Source organism: Oncorhynchus keta, chromosome 36 (genome assembly GCF_023373465.1).
Source record: "Oncorhynchus keta strain PuntledgeMale-10-30-2019 chromosome 36, Oket_V2, whole genome shotgun sequence".
NCBI classification, from domain to species: domain Eukaryota; kingdom Metazoa; phylum Chordata; class Actinopteri; order Salmoniformes; family Salmonidae; genus Oncorhynchus; species Oncorhynchus keta.
In genome coordinates, this window is record NC_068456.1 from 13,711,568 (window position 1) to 13,728,680 (window position 17,113).

A 17,113-nucleotide genomic window follows, 5' to 3' on the forward strand; every position below is an offset into this window, starting at 1 on the left:
GCTAACAGTACACTTTAACTTGAAATGAAACCATTTTCTCTCAATTAGAAACGTGTAATATCTGAAAATGTAGCTAGGTAGACTATTTTACACATCATCGATGGCCACGTCTCCTGTCGGATGCCATGGTTGCCCTTAGTTTGAAGATGTAATCCGAAGACAGGTGTTTTTTTTCTCCTTAGCTCCTTAGCTATCATCCTCGAATTCCACAGATTTTAAAACTCGTTCCTCCAGAAAGTGGAGAGAATACACGGAATGTTAGCTAGCCAACAGTACACTTTAACTTGACATAACATGCTGACCACACCGCTTGCGTGGATTCATTGTCGGAGTAGAGGATCTTGTGCATTTCAGGTACAATAACAACCCAATGTTTATATCTCGGGACAAATTAGCTAGCAACAGTAAGCTAGCTAGCTAAATTGCTATAAATGTTTAATGCTTTCTGACCTATCCCCAAATTAATATAATTGGTTCAGAGGTTTGTTGTGATATTTCAACTTCCTGATCATGTCTGGAGTGGGAGTACAAAATCAACATGCGCGCGATGGCGCATGCAAGTATGCGTCCGGTTTGGTCGGCATGTTAGGCTTATGCAGTTTTACTAAGCGATATAACATAAAAAAAAAGCCGTGTTAGAGAGGATTACCTAGACATACTGACCACCTCAAAGAGACAGATGCGTGCTATATGGGGGACCAATCCAAACTCATCTCTCGGCATGTCCAGCCCTCATTATCTCAGCCAATCATGGCTAGCGGGACTTTTTCTGTGGCTAAACCAACTAGGCTTGTAATTTAACAATTTTATATGCATTTACAGATGGCATAAATGTTTAAGGCACATGAAAGTTCACATGTTCGAGAAGATATTTCTGCCCAAAAAAATGCATTTTGATTAAAAAAATATGTTTTCCTTCAAATGGCAGTGTCCCTTGACATACGCCTAGTTTCCTGTAATTGGTCACTTTTGTTTCCCCTTTCATCTGTGTCTGATGTTAGCTAGTTATTGGCTAGCTAGGTATTCAGCAGGCATGGAACAAAAGGAGGGTAAGGGTCATTCAAATCTCTGATGCAGGTGTTCTGACAACAGTCAGTGCTGCTGTGAACCGCATCACAAGAGACATGCCAAACGGGAGTTGTGTAACAAAATGTATATTATTGATGCAATTTCAATGTTTGAGTTGCTTTGTGTATCACCATATTTTCGTAAAATGATTTTATTGTAACACTGCGTCCAAGTTTCAAGGCATTTCAAAGAGCTGTCAGTCAAGGCGAGCTCATAAATATAAGCTTCCCTGAATATAAGCTCCCCTCTTTACGAACTTGCTGGTACTTAGCCATGAGAGAATGTAATTTTTCTAACATTTTGAGCATTTCTATTCCACAAAAATATTATGGGTGATTTTTATTTTGGTAACAAAGGCTATTTTAGATGGGAATTAGAATGACGGACTGTTCGTGCGGGACCTTTTTTAAGAAAAATTCCTGACAGGAATTATTATTTTTTACAAAAAATAAAATTCAGATGGCTTGCCTACACTATTTCTTCGCAAATGATGCAAGTGTGTGTTAAGTCTTCGGGATGTTGGATATCCTAGCCTATTGATGATAGGCCCTGCTTTACTGAAGTTGCGAGACATTGCAAGCCAAGAAATTCTGAAATGCGGTGTTCCATTGGGAGATACATCTTTTGATTACCAATAGATAGGCCTAGTGCACGGTTCTGACTCCGTCAGCCTGGTGGCCAACCTGCCTATACTGGCCCCTCCCCTTGCTAGCTTGTTATGAAATATGCAAGTGTTCCTCGGAAGTACGGTCTCCTCCATTCCAAAAGTACTGAATCTTTGGAGTCGATTCCTAGTGGAAGATGTTTTCTTACAACTAAATGTCTTGGTAAGTCATAGTTTTTAAAGAATTTTAGAGTACTTTTTTTCAAGGAGTGGTCTGCTTGAGGTGATTTGATTGACAGTTCAGGTTGTCTAGTAATGGACATTAGTCACGCTTCTGAAGCGGCATTCCCTTACAGAAGTAAAATGCCTGTTCAGTGGCACTTCAAAACTCCAGAGAAGGTTTTGTGTTGGCGTTTAAAAAGCCGTAGTGTACCCTTACAGCCAAACAAACATGCCATAGCCGAGGCACGTTCAAGGGTGTATGACTGCAGTAGATATAACTTAATTGGCCCGGTCCTAGCGGTCTTACATAATTAATATGACCATTATTCTGCATTGTGAATTGATGTGGAATTGTATGATTTGTTCTTATTGTTTTAACGGAAAAACTATATAATTGGCATTTTTAAACGTGTTCCATTTGCCACATCCCGTGTGTGTGTGGGAAAGATATCAACATGGAAAAACACTAACACTTTATTCATGGATAAAACTCTACATTTAAAACATCTGCGAAATCATTCCCCAGAGGGACTGATAAAGGGAGGGAAGGTCTCATGTCCTCCCACGGGATGCAATAAAGGACCATTCCAGGCCTGGGATATCAATTTATATTTGTTGTTCCAGGGGAGCGCCATGCATTATATTATTTCAACTCTCTCTCAACCACTACTAGTGTACAAGCTGACAGCAGCATCCTACTTTCCCCCTCACTACTCCTCCTCTGTCTCATGCACGGAGAATGTTATTCTCTGAGACGACTCCCCCGCCCTTCTGCTGACCACCTTGCTTTGATCTTGGGGCTCAGAGGACTTTGAAATCAGCATCATGCCTGGTCTGTGTGAGGTTTGACGTGTGGAGAGGAAGAGAAAGCGAGGGAAGGAAGAGTCAGCTGGAAAAGGCGATGTTCTGTAGAAATAGGGGTAGAGAAGTGGCATTAATGCGTCGGCTGGCTGCGTAGGGAAACACGCAGAGCATTTTAATGAGACATGGGGAGACGAGGTCCCAGCATGTCTCTCTCCATTCAAAGCCATGAATTAAGGATGGCTACATCAGCAGCATAGTACTCTGCTCCTCTGGGCTTTGGCTCGGCTGACTGGCTAGGAGATTCAACCAGTCTGTCTGAGAGATGCTGTGCTGGGCTATCCAACGTGTTCGGACGACATATTTCACTGTGCCTGCGTTAGTGTTGCACGGTACACTGGTACCACGTTAATATCACGGTACCAGAACATCAAGATGCTTATAATGCCATCATGTTTAGAATACCGTAGTACCATTTCATATGATAGCCTTCTACCACATGTTGAGGCCCTACCGATCTAAAAAAAAAACGCTGCCGCTTGTTTATTAGATGTTTATAAAGTCTGTTTTGTTCATAAATTGAATTTGAACAAATGAAACTGCAACTAGTATATTGCATGTGCCAGTCCAATAATGTCCACTTCACTTTCATGTGCATAACACATGTTGTAGCTGTAATCAGCCAGCAGGCAGCCGCTTGCCTTTCCAGCCATTCCTCACCTGCTTCTCTCCATCTGCTCTTCCTACGCCTCTATTCATCAATCTGTTTTTTAAAAACGGAATTTAGCCGTGATGGCGAGTGGGGATGCAGACCCTGAGTCTTTTGTTGCATTTGATACATTGGCGCAGAGCGAGCAAAGTTGATACGTTGCATAATTTCATCCCCGGTATAACCAAGAGCACAGGCCAGTCTAAGTAGTTTTGCAAGTTTGCTGTCACACAGCTTCTAAGTACCAGAGAGGACAAATAGAGCACATATTTGCGAAAGGGATGCTTGTAGCTTTACAGTAAAAAAAAACACGGCGTGTCTCTAGCTCAAACGATTAAAAAGATAGCCCCGGTAATATGAGTAATATCTTTCTTCCTGCGTGATTTTGCGTAAATTTTATATAATTTCACAAACCATGTCCGAGGCCGTTTTAAACTAATCCCGGTCGCTATTATTGGTTTCATAAAAAAACAACGTTCAGTCATGTTAACTAGCTAGCTAAGAATTTCATTGGCATAGGAAGAATGGGAAAGCGTCAGCAACTCATGAGATGTGCTTCTAAGGTATTATTCATATAGGCCAGGGGTTTCACTCATTCCACGGAGGGCTTAGTGTATGTATGCTGGTTCTTGTTTCTTCCTTTCAATTAAGACCTAGGCAACCTGGTGAGGGGAGTTCCTTACGAATTAGTGACCTTAATTTATCCATCAAGTACAAGGGGAGGAGTGAAAACCCGCAGACACTAGGCACTCCGTGGAATGAGTTAGATGTGATATAGGCCTAATAATGTAAGCCTAAAATACATTTAAAAAATATATATTTCTGGTGATCCTTACATTCTATTTGGTGCCTAGCAGTTGGGAGCAGTGTGTATGTGGTTGTGGGAGAGAGTGGTGTGTGTTAACTGAAGAGTTAAGGTTCAGTGTTTTCCCTTACTGCCACAATGACATGCAGATCGTTATTTATGTATACTGAACACAAATATAAACAAAGTGTTTCATGAGCTGAAATAAACGATCCCAAAAATGTTCTATATGCACAAAAAGCCTATTTCTCTAAAATGTTGTGGACAGTTTTGTTTACATCCCTTTTAGTGAGCATTTCTCCTTTGCCAAGATAATCCATACACCTGACAGGTGTGGCATATCAAGGAGCTGATTAAACAGCATGATCATTACACAGGTGTACCTTGTGCTGGGGACAATAGAAGGCTACTCTAAAGTGTGCCGTTTTGTCCCACAACACAATGCCCCAGTTGGAGTGTGCAATTTAAAAAACCTCTTAGCACCTTACTTTTTTGATAACTTCACGTAGGCCATCTGAAAAATTTACTGCAAACGGTTGCCTCTACATCCCTCAAACTAAATGCACCCTGACTAGAGTTGTGATTCAACAGTGAGTCATGATGTATTTTGTCTGCCTCCCAGTTTCAAGCAGGCAGTCTGTGTTATCAGTGATGCAGAGTGTTTACTAGTGTTGGGAGATGAAGGTTCTGATGGTTCCCCTGTGCTGCTCTGCCTCAGGGGGAGTGCCTCTCCTTTGATGTGATCTGACAGAGAGAGAGCCAGGACAGCGGCTCCCTACTGGCTCCCTACTCACATCCACTGTATGTAGCTTTAGGACGGGGCAAAGAAATATCTTTCCACTAGGCCCTAAGATGGAGGAAATTACATATGCATAAGGAGTTTGGAGTAGGGTTGCACATTTTGGGGAATATTCAGTGGTGGAAACAGTGGGAATTAACTTCTTTGGCATAGGGGCAGCATTTTCACTTTTGGATGAATAGCGTGCCCAGAGTGAACTGCCTCCTACTCAGTCCCAGATGCTAATACATGCATATTATTATTAGTATTGGATAGAAACCACTTGGAAGTTTCTAAAACTGTTTGATTGATGTCTGTGAGTATAACAGAACTCAAATGGCAGGCAAAAACCTGAGAAAAAAATCAAACAGGAAGTGGGAAATCTGAGGTTTGTAGTTTTTGAACTCACCCCTATTGAATACCCCGTGGGATATTGGTTATGTTGCACTTCCTAAGGCTTCCACTAGATGTCAACTGTCTTTAGAACATTGTTTCAGGCTTCTCATGTGATGTGGGACCGGATGGGAGCTCTTTGAGTCATTGGTCTGCCTACAGCCTCATTCTCAGTCACGCGCTTTCACTTGAGAGGTAGCTGTCGTTCCATTGCTTTTCAACAGACAATGGAATTCTCCGGTTGGAACATTATTGAACTTTTACGATAACATCCTAAAGATTGATTCTATACTTAGTTTGACAAGTTTCTTCGACCTGTAATATAACTTTTTGAACGTTTTGTCCGAATGGACCAGATCGCGCATTTGGATTTGTTTACCAAACGCCCTAACAAAAGAAGCTATTGAACATAAATGGACATAAATTATGGACATTATCAAACAAAACGAGCATTTATTGTGGAACTGCGATTCCTGGGAGTGCATTCTGATGAAGATCAGATCATCAAAGGTAAGTGAATATTTATAATGCCATTTATGAATAATGTTGCCTACCGAATATGGCGGACATTTCTCTGGCTGGTTTGAGCACCATTTTCAGATGCTTTTTCCGTAAAGTAAAAAAAAAAATCTGACACAGAGGTTGCATTAAGGAGAAGTGTATCTATATGTCCATGTCTAAAATGTTTATTTTCATTGACATTTATAATGAGTATTTCTGTGAATTCGTGTGGCTCTCTGCAATATCAATGCATGTTTTGGAACTACTGAACGTAACACGCCAATGTAAAATAAGATATAAATATGTAACATTTTGGATATAAATATGAACTTTACCGAACAAAACATACATGTATTATGTAACATGAAGTCCTATGAGTGTCATCTGATGAAGATCATCAAAGGTTAGTGATTAATTCTATCTCTATTTGTGCTTTTTGTGACTCCTCTCTGGCTGGAGAAATGGCTGGGTTATTCTGTGAGTTGGTGGAGACCTGACATAATCGTTTGTGGAGCTTTCGCTGTAAAGCATTTTTGAAACAGACATTGTGGCTGGAATAATGAGAATTGTATCTTTAAAATGCCCAATACTTGTATGTTTGAGAAATTTGATTTATGAGATTTCTGTTGATTTGTATTTGGCGCCCTGCAATTTCATTGGCTGTTGGCGAGGGGTTCCGCTAGCAGAACGGGTCCTTGACAGGTTAACGGGAATACAGTTAAAGTCGGAAGTTTACATGCACTTAGGTTGGAGTCATTAAAACTCATTTTTCAACCACTCCACAAATTTCTTGTTAATTAACAAACTATAGTTTTGGCAAGTTGGTTTGGACATCTACTTTGCGCATGACACAAAAGTATTTTTTCCAACAATTGTTGAAAGACTGATTATTTCACTTATAATTCACTGTATCACAATTCTAGTGGGTCAGAAGTTCACATACACTTAGTTGACTGTGCCTTTCAAACAGCTTGGAATATTCCAGAAAAGGATGTCATGGCTTTAGAAGCTTCTGATAGGCTAATTGACATCATTTGAGTCAATTGGAGGTGTGGATGTATTTCAAGGCCTACCTTCAAACTCCGTTGCTCTTTGCTTGATATCATGGGAAAATCAAAAGATATCAGCCAAGACCTCAGAATAAAAATAGTTGACCTCCAGAAGTCTGGTTCATTTTCCAAATGCCTGAAGGTACGACGTTCATCTGTACAAACAATAGTACGCAAGTATAAACACCATGGGACAACACAGCCGTCATACTGCTCAGGAAAGAGACGCATGCTGTCTCCTAGAGATGAACGTATTTTGGTGCAAAAAGTGCAAATCAATTCCAGAGCAACAGCAAAGGACCTTGTGAAGATGCCGGAGGAAACGGGCACAAAGTATCAAAATCCACAGTAAAATGAGTCCTATATCGGCATAACCTGAAAGGCCACTCAGCAAGGAAGAAGCCATTGCTCCACAACCCCATAAAAAAGCTAGACTACGGTTTGCAACTGCACATGGGGACAAAGAGCGTACTTTTTGGAGAAACGTCCTCTTGTCTAATGAAACAAAAAATAGAACTGTTTGGCCATAATGACCATAGTTATGTTTGGAAGAAAAAGGACACCATCCCAACCGTGAAGCACAGGGGGTGGCAGCATTATGTTTTGGGGGTGCTTTGCTGCAGGAGGGACTGGTGAACTTCACAAAATGGATGGCATCATGAGGGACAATTATATGGATATATTGAAGCAACATCTCAAGACATCAGTCAGGAAGTTAAAGCTTGGTCACAAATGGGTCTTCCAAATGGACAATGACCCCAAGCATACTACCAAAGTTGCGGCAAAATGGCTTAAGGACAAGAAAGTGAAGGTATTGGAGTGGCCATCACAAAGCTCTGTCCTCAATCCTATAGAAAAATGTGTGGGCAGAACTGAAAAAGTGTGTGCGAGCAAGGAGTCCTACAAACCTGACTCAGTTACACCAGCTCTGTCAGGAGGAATGGGCCAAAATTCACCCAACTTATTGTGGGAAGATTGTGGACGACTATCTGAAATGTTTTGACCCAAGTTAAACAATTTAAAGGCAATGCTACCAAATACTAATTGAGTGTATGTAAACTTCTGACCCACTGGGAATGTGATGAAAGAAATAAAAGCTGAAATTAATCATTCTCTCTACTGTTATAAAGTGGTGATCCTAACTGACCTAAGACAGGGAATTGTTACTAGGTTGACTCTTCACATGGGATGATTTCATTGAACAACAAAAGGAGGGGAATATTGAATAAACGTTTTCAACATACATCTGTAAAATTCTAGAACCTAAAGCTTTGGTTGTCTTTCTCTCAGGCTTCCATGTCTTCTCCCTGGACCTCCTCAATGTCCACCTCTTGAACATCATCCTCTGAGGCCTCATTTTCACTCACTTTCTAACCTTGTTGAGGATGGTCACGTTGTCAGGCTCCATCAGCCTTAAATTTGCCCAGATGGCCACCAATTATTCAACCCTTGTATTGGTCAGCCTGTTGTGTTCTTTTGTGTGTGTGTGCTCCCAAACAAGGACCAGTTGCGCTCAGAGGCGGCTGATGTTGGTGGGATTTGGAGCATGGAGGGAACAAGGGAAAGAGCCTCAGATCCACAAAGTCCCTTCCACCAGGTGGCTGATGAGATATGTTGGCATGACTGCCATATTGCATCTCCATCCCAAATCCCTTGCTTGGAAGTGTTCTTTGCCGGACTGCCAAGAACCTTGCCCTCATCCAGGCCAAGGTGGCGAGACACTGTCCTGATCACACCATAGGCCTTGTTGATCTCTTCACCAGACAGGATGCTCTTGCCAGCATACTTGGGGTCCAGCATGTATGCTGTGGCGTGTATGGGCTTCGGGCAGAAGTCTTCACGCTTTTTGATGTATTTCAGATCTGCAGTTTCCTCTGCTTGGAGCAACAGGGAAGTAGGCAGGGTAGTACAGATTTTTTTCTCTTATATCTGCAAGCAGTCTGAACATCAGACAGGATGACATTGTCTTCCTCAATCCGTGCAATGGCTACTGCTATTGGTTTCAGGCTGCTTACCACTCTCCCAAAATACGTAATCCAGGAGGATCCTCTTGATGGGGCTGTCCATATCGGCAGACTGATATGGTCATTTCTTGGAGACCAAGAAGACTGTCAAACATGATGACAACACCACCCCAACGGGTGTTGCTGGGCAGCTTCAATGTGGGGCTCTTATTCTTCTCCCTTTGCTTGGTAAGGTAGACTGCTACTATAACTTGATGACCCTTCACTTACCTAGACATTTCCTTGGCTCTCTTGTAGAGTGTATCCATTGTTTTCAGTGCCATGATGTCCTTGAGGAGCAGATTCAATGCATGAGCTGCACATCTAATGGGTGTGATGTGAGGGTAGGACTCCTCCTCCTCTTTAGACCAAGCAGCCTTTATGTTCGCAGCATTGTCTGTCACCAGTGCAAATACCTTCTGGTCCAAGGTCATTGACGACTGCCATCAGCTCATCTGCAATGGAGAGACCAGTGTATCTGTCGTCCCATGTGTCTGTGCTCTTGTAGAATACTGGTTGAGGGGTGTAGATGTAGTTAATTTTTTCTTGCCCACGAACATTCGACCACCCATCAGAGATGATTGCAATACAGTCTGCTTTCTCTATGATTTGCATGACCTTCACTTGAACTCTGTTGAACTCTGCAAACAGCAAATGAGTAGATAAAGAATGTCTGGTTGGAGGGGTGTATGCTGGGCGAAGAACATTCAGAAATCTCTTCCAATACACATTGCCTGCGAGCATCAACGGTAAACCAGTTGCATACACAGCTCGAGCAAGACACTCATCAGCATTTCTGACTTTCCTCCAATGAGTCAAAACAACTTCTGATTCCAGGAGACCATGAGCTGTTGCTATCAATAAGGCTCCTGATTCATAATTTTCACCTCGAATAGAAGTAGAGGGACTTTTGTCAGATGTTGGTTGTTGTGAGCGATGAGGGAACCTAGAATTGTTTTGTGTGTCCCACAAAAAAAGGTCACTGTTATAAGCTAACTTTTTGATGAATTTAAACAAAATTCCCCAAATTCCAGGGCTTAACTTACAATGGAAAATGTCAGACCCTTTGCAACCCTAGTGTAGAGTATAGAGTTATTTTGTTAGCCTCTCCACCACCCACTCCGTTCCCTCCAAATAACAGGCCATTAAGTGAATGCATTCATCATTTTGAACGGAAGAGCGGAGAATAGCAATTGATCCTCAGTTTCCCAAAGTAGAAACTGATTTTGTGTGTGTGCGTGTGTGTGTGTGCGTGCGCCTGCCCAGTGCCTAATGTAGCGATGAGCCAACATGTTCGCTCCAGTTCAGAGCCGTCTCAACGGGGAGCCGTCTCTCTTTTTGTAGACTGGCATCATGCGTTTGACCCGACTCTCACGCTTGGCTGAAAGAGAGCTCTCATCTTTGGGAAAGGGGAGCAACCAGACGCACTCAGGGACCACTGCACCACTGCTCTCATCTCTACCTGAACAAAGACCACGGAGTCTCACTTGGCTTTCCTGTCTGCTTCTGGTGTTTTTGTGAGATTCCCATTTTTCTATTGTTATTTTAAGGGGGATTCTCAAATAAATGTCGGGTACCTGGTTTAGGTTTGCGATTCCAATTGCACCTATGTCATGTACTGTTTGATAGTGTGGATATCCATTTACAGACGCACACAGGCATCTCACGCCGAGTCATCACGGTTTTCTCGCTCACTCCCCCCGCAGGCGGCCGCTGTGTACGCATCAAAGGAAAGCTTCATTTACTGTTTCCCTGCTTTCCCCTCCTCCTCGCACCACAATGACACATTTTCATTAAAGCTGTTGTTTAAAATTTTTTTAAAAATTGACGATCACTGCGGTTTACAAGCATGACTTTTATTGTATAATCAACACACTTTAATTTGTTTTATTCATTTCAGCACAGGAAAATCTTAAGCATGGATGTTTTGCCTGCTGAAGATTAGAGAAAGTTGCCCCTTCTCTCTCTCCCTCGCTCTCAATGCATTAACCCAGATTATCACTAATCTTCCTGGTAAAGCAGCAGGCCTTGTTTGGTCATTTATTAAATACATACAGTCACTGGGGGAAGGCATCCCTGGGGCGGATATGGAGCAGGCCATCTCATCCTCCCCTCTTCCTATCCTTCCCTCCATCCTCCCCTATCTATCTCTCAGGCCTACAGTACACTGACTGCAGCCTGCTGGCCTTTTCGGGCCTTTTCTGTCTATGCCATGTCATCCATACAGCTAAATCAGTCTTCGGTCTATGCCATGTCATCCATACAGCTAAATCCGTCTTCGGTCTATGCCATGTCATCCATACAGCTAAATCCGTCCTCTGTCTATGCCATGTCATCCATACAGCTAAATCCGTCTTCGGTCTATGCCATGTCATCCATACAGCTAAATCCGTCCTCTGTCTATGCCATGTCATCCATACAGCTAAATCCATCCTCTGTCTATGCCATGTCATCCATACAGCTAAATCCGTCCTCTGTCTATGCCATGTCATCCATACAGCTAAATCCGTCCTCTGTCTATGCCATGTCATCCATACAGCTAAATCCGTCTTCTGTCTATGCCATGTCATCCATACAGCTAAATCCGTCCTCTAATTAGGCATGCCTCTGGATTACCATCACACTCACTCAGGCTGGCTAGGCCACTTTGCCCAGCACTGCCAGCACCCTTTACACATACAGACACTGTATGTGCCAGACTGACAGAGCCAACTGGGCCAGTCCCCGGCCTGTAGGCCTGTCCGACATGGGAAGTTACGGGGAACGGCCCTGTGGTAACATCAAGCTGTGGCTCAGGTTAGCAATGCTGTTTGAGACTTCCTAGTATTAAAATATCTTTGTGACCGACCCTGTGGGGCAGGGGTTCTTAAACTTTTTCAGCCCGAGACTCAAATGAAAAATTGACCGTCCTCCGACTCAAATTTAAGAAATTCTGTGTGATTCTAGATTTATTCTGGTAACTCGCAGCCCACCTTTCACATGCCCAGGGCCCACATTGGGTCCAGAGTTGAAGAAATCCTGCTGTGAATCCAGCACTTTAGATATTGGCGTATGGTCCCTCCAGCCTGTATCTAGCGGTAGCCAGAATAGCCCCCTCTCTGTGATGTGTGTTTAGCAAGTGAGCTGGTGTCCCGGGGATGTCCTGGGGGTGGTGGGGATAAAGACATTGTGTGGAGATGAAGAAATGGGTCTTTGCATGTCTTCATCCCATGGAGGTGGGCTTTACTCTGAGGCTCTGACTCCCCAACCTTTAGTAAAGCTCAGATTAAATACATCATGCAGGAGGGGGCAACGCTTTCAATAGGTCAAGGTAATATCAAAGGGACTAGCTAGCCCACATACGGCCCATGGACCGGATCCGGCCTGCGAGCCAATTCAACACGGCCCCAGGGAGGTTTAAAGTAAATTGTATTTGTTTTTTGGGGTGTTAAAAAACACTCCAGGCAACACTTGAAAGTCAGAAACTAGATATAAAGTTTGAAAAAATTTGAATGGACCAATACGTTTTCAAATAACTGCCCTTTTTCTGTCTCGCAATTAGCTTTTGACGAACAAATTGGTCCCGGAAAAAATCTCTGCGCCCCTCACAAATGTTGAAAATCCCCATGTGGCCCTCGAGCTGAAATTATAGCCCACCACTGACTCGATCCTCATTCAGTCTTTTATATAGGATGTTTGCATAGTATTGCATTTGGAATAGAAACATCCATAATACAACAACAGAGCATATTTTCCTCACAGGGCATCTGTTGTTTTGTTTTCAATAAGTCATCTTTTAATTATCAAAGCCTCCAAATGAATTGTTTTTGTCACACTTATCGCTATTTATGATGGGTGAAGATTGCCTGCATCTATTCTTAGATCTAGTGCTGTGTGTGTGTGTGTGTGTGTGTGTGTGTGTGTGTGTGTGTGTGTGTGTGTGTGTGTGTGTGATTTTTCATCAGACTTCTAGCTGTGTGTGAGCTGTAGGATGCTCCACCTGAGAGGCCTTGTCACTGTCGCCAACAGATGAGCCCTGATACCTTCCATCATTATTTATCTCTCCATCACGCTCCATCCTTATCTCATCTGTCTTCTGAATGACCTCTGCTGCCAGAGGACCTGGCCCTAGCCACTGATTTTTAGTGTGTGTGTGTGCTTGAGCATTTGCGAGGAGGAAGGCAGGAAAAAGTATGTTTAATTGTGAGTTACACGTATGACCCATGTGTGTGTAGGGCTGGGCGACTATAACGATTTAATTCAAATGAGTTTTTGCGCGATATTCCAAATACCTATATTGCAAGAATCAAGTATTTTTTTAGTTGTCGTTTTTATTAGCGTTTATGTCCGCTTATTCTCTTTTTGGTCTCGTCTGCTTCGCTCCTTCTGTGCTGTGTGCACCTTCCCATTTACACCAGAGATCTGTGTGTATATATAATGACAAGATGCTCATGTCTCCACCCTAACAATGGAAGTTGTCTCAAAGGCGGGAAGGTCGGCGACAAGCTTAGGTCCAAAATAAGCCCATAGAAACAGATTGGGCTTTTTTTGGACAGATTTTTGGTGAGAGTGAAACCTCTTCCTTCACTGCTTACTCTAGGTTTACACACACACACACACCAAGCCCCTCCCCCTGCATCTCACAAAGATGATATATCACATCTCACTGACGAGCAATTTCAACTCGCTATTTGCATTTGATGTTTGGTCCAACAGAATCGGTCGTATGCACACTGAAACGCGTTGAGACATTATTTTATTTTAATAGAGAAGTTAACCTACCTAACGATACCCTTTTTATGTCTCAACAGCTCAAATTACGGGCAGACCAGACACTACTAAAACAGGAGTATCAATGAACATTGATTCTGGAAAATGAATGCTGAGTTTGTCGCAAGAGGCATTGATGTACCACATATCGCTAGCAGCATTTTAGCCAAAGACTGTTATACTAGCTGTTTAGTCTCTTTTTACAAATGTGCAATAAGCATACAACTATTGTATAAGGACTTGGCAACTCGTTCTAATTCTGAGAAACAAGGTAGGCCACTTGATTTCAACATCTGAACAAAGTTGGCAGGCTAGCACGCTGTTTAAAACAGTTGGAGACAGACAGAACGGTGTGTTCATAACAGTTCAACTGTTCTACCAAGTTAGCTAGCATTGGCTAAACTTGGTAGATAGGGTAAAGTAATCCTTCGCACCCCCCCCTTAAAAGATTTAGATGCACTATTGTAAAGTGGCTGTTCCACTGGATGTCATAAGGTGAATGCACCAATTTGTAAGTCGCTCTGGATATGAGCGTCTGCTAAATGACTTAAATGTAAATGTAAACTTGAAATATAAAGATTAGCTGGCTACTCACTAACACGTGGGCTTGTGGTTGAGAGATTGTTCATGAGACCAGTGTTATTTCTATAATGACTGCTACAAGAAGTGAATGTGCATTATGCGTGGCTCTGGTTAAATTTGTAACAAAAAGGGAATTTTCATAGACTTGAAAGCCAGATCAGCGATTATTGCAATAAAGCAGGTTAAACTATTTAAATAAAATTATGGAATTATTAGTGGGTCTTATGGTTGTGGATAGCTTCTATTTAGCCTAGGTACAATTTCACAAGCCCTGATTTCATTAGATTATTGCTGACTGTTTGAAATGCAGTGTATTTGACCTTTAGTTGCACAACGAAGCTTATTTAGAGAGAACAAGAAAATATATATTCATCTCATGAATCACCCATAAATAAATAGAAATTTAGTTGATTTTTAGGCCAGACCGACGTGTGCATGTTCATGTTATTACATGTATGAACTATTTGTGCTTGGTCATGTTATAACAAGCCGGATCACATGCGACGTGTGCGGCTGACTGTCATGGCAGCATTCATCTTCAGATCAGTAGACTCCGGTATATCTGTACTCAGGTCATCAGACAGCGGTTTCCAAAGGGGGAAACATTTCACCCCTCAGCGACTCTATCCTCTGGCATTGTCATTCAGCTACACACACCACAATAGGAATGTCCTTGTTTGTATAATTGCTTCTCAAGTAGCTTTGTCTCCGAGTGAGGGAAAATTTGAATAGACTGTCATGCCCTGTGGTTTTGGGAAAAGATTGTCATGTTTTCTTCAAGCGGGTTGGGATTAGTGGTAATTTGGAGAATACTCCAGGATGTGATTTGACAGAACTGTCAGTGTCTTCTGTCTTCCCATTGAGAATTATTGCTGTGACTGCATTGGGCCAGTAATCAAAAGGTTGCTGGTTCGAATACCAGCACCGACAAGGTGTAAAATCTGTCGCTGTGCCCTTGAGCAAGGCACTTGAACCTAATTGTTCCACATGCGCTGGGAAATGGTGAACATGGCTGTGTCCCCACTCCCTGCAGGTGTCTCAGGGGGAGTTGGGAGATAACATATTTCTATTACACATCGCTCACTCTCCTTTTTTCTGTCTCTGTCGGCTCTGTCCACACCAGGGTCCAATACTGCTATCATGGCCTTTCCTTTATATCAGCAGACTCACAAGTTTTCTAGTGTTTTCTCAGTATGTGTACTCAGAATCACAAATGCTAGGCCTAATTGAATGTACCCACATGTGGCTATTAATATTTACAAGGAGGATGAGAGTACATTTTCTGTGAAATAATAAGTGCCTCAACGTGTGTGTGTGTGTGTGTGTGTGTGTGTGTGTGTGTGTGTGTGTGTGTGTGTGTGTGTGTGTGTGTGTGTGTGTGTGTGTGTGTGTGTGTGTGTGTGTGTGTGTGTGTGTGTGTGTGTGTGTGTGTGTGTGTGTGTGTGTGTGTCAGGTTAGAGTGGTATGTGAGAGGGAGAAGAGGAGACGTAATTGGGATGTTTGGGTTGTCAGGTTTGGCCTTTAAGAAGAGAGACCATGGGGGGTGGATAGAGGGGTTGGGGGGGTGTAAGGGTCAAGAGAATATAGAGCATTGGGGACAAAGAGGGGGGTGGACTGCCAACAGTCAATAAAGGAGGACCCTGGGGCCAGGAGTTCAGAGGTCACCCATTTTGTTGTGTCTGCTTGAAGATATTTGGGGTGTCTGGTGGCGGCGTGGAAGCAAGGGTGTAATGACGAGCATGAGGCAACCGAGTGGTAATAGGCTGGACAGGAGTGTGTGTGTGTGTGTCCGTGTGTGCGCGCGCCTCTGTGGGTGTCAGTGGCGAGTGAGGTTACAGATACCTGCCAGAACAACTAGCTCTGGGTGTCTCTATCGCTATATAATTGAGCAGACATGTTGAAAGCTGGCAGCTCCTTCCACAGGCATCCGGGCTACCATTAAAACCCAGAGACACCATCGTCATCATACTGCCTCTCTCTCAGCTACAGACGGACAGTACAGTCACCCAAAGGGCAACTAAAGCTAAAAGGACATCTAAACTCATTCTACTCTATCCCCGGCACTGCTTCTGACACACACACAGTGCATAGTTTCTTTCTTTAAAAAAAAAAACCTCTACAACCAGGAGGTAGCAGGTAAAGGGAGAATTCAGTTGAGGATGTGACTGGTATTGGCCACCCCCCAGCTGTTTTAAGTGGCTATGTGTAGTGTAAACACGCACGCAAATCAGTGGCTAGGGCCAGGTCCTCTGGCAGCAGAGGTCATTTAGAAGAAAGATGAGAAGGATGGAGAGATAAATAATGATGGAAGGTTTCAGGGCTCATCTGTTGGCACTTTCCGAGCAGTACATCTGCCCAGCAAGAAAGTGACTTGAGTCGTTTCTTTCTCAATTTCTATCTTTGTTTGAAATCAGCAAGCACACATCCGCTTTTCCTTTTAACATTTCCTGTTCCTCATTTTTTACTTATTTTTCCCTGTTCCCTTGGGTTTCTCTTTTCTGCTGTTTTCGTCATGCTCCCTCTCTCTCTTTGTCATCATTCCCTCCCTCTGTCATGTTACCCTCTTCTCTCCTTTCCATTCTGCCTTGGGCCAAAGGCTTGACAATATATAAAAGTTACCGGGTAAATATATGAACAAAACGGGTTCTTTTCTATTGAGCGTATGCACTATTTACAGCTACCCTCAATAAATAACAAACGCTAACATGCCTTAATCTGTTATTTGACCTTTGCTTAATTCCCCATTTGAAATGTAGAGTTAGTCGGCCTACATTCTCATCTTCCTTGTCATCAGGCTGGATTCGGGGGAAACATGTTTACCAACCTTCCTAAATGACTACGTTCTTGGC

General features: G+C 42.9%; 2 protein-coding genes across 8 annotated transcripts in view; one reads left to right on the top strand and one right to left on the bottom strand.

Moving 5' to 3' along the window:
* Positions 1 to 8,997, bottom strand: part of LOC127916465 (uncharacterized) — a 49,800-nt gene extending 40,803 nt beyond the window's left edge. The window contains exon 1 of the mRNA XM_052498245.1: positions 8,946 to 8,997. Coding sequence (XP_052354205.1) covers positions 8,946 to 8,997 — 52 coding nt within the window. The remainder of the gene's footprint in view (positions 1 to 8,945) is intronic.
* The window catches only part of LOC118369680 (bifunctional heparan sulfate N-deacetylase/N-sulfotransferase 2-like), a 180,734-nt gene that overhangs the window by 106,658 nt on the left and 56,963 nt on the right, over positions 1 to 17,113 (top strand). The window lies entirely within an intron of this gene.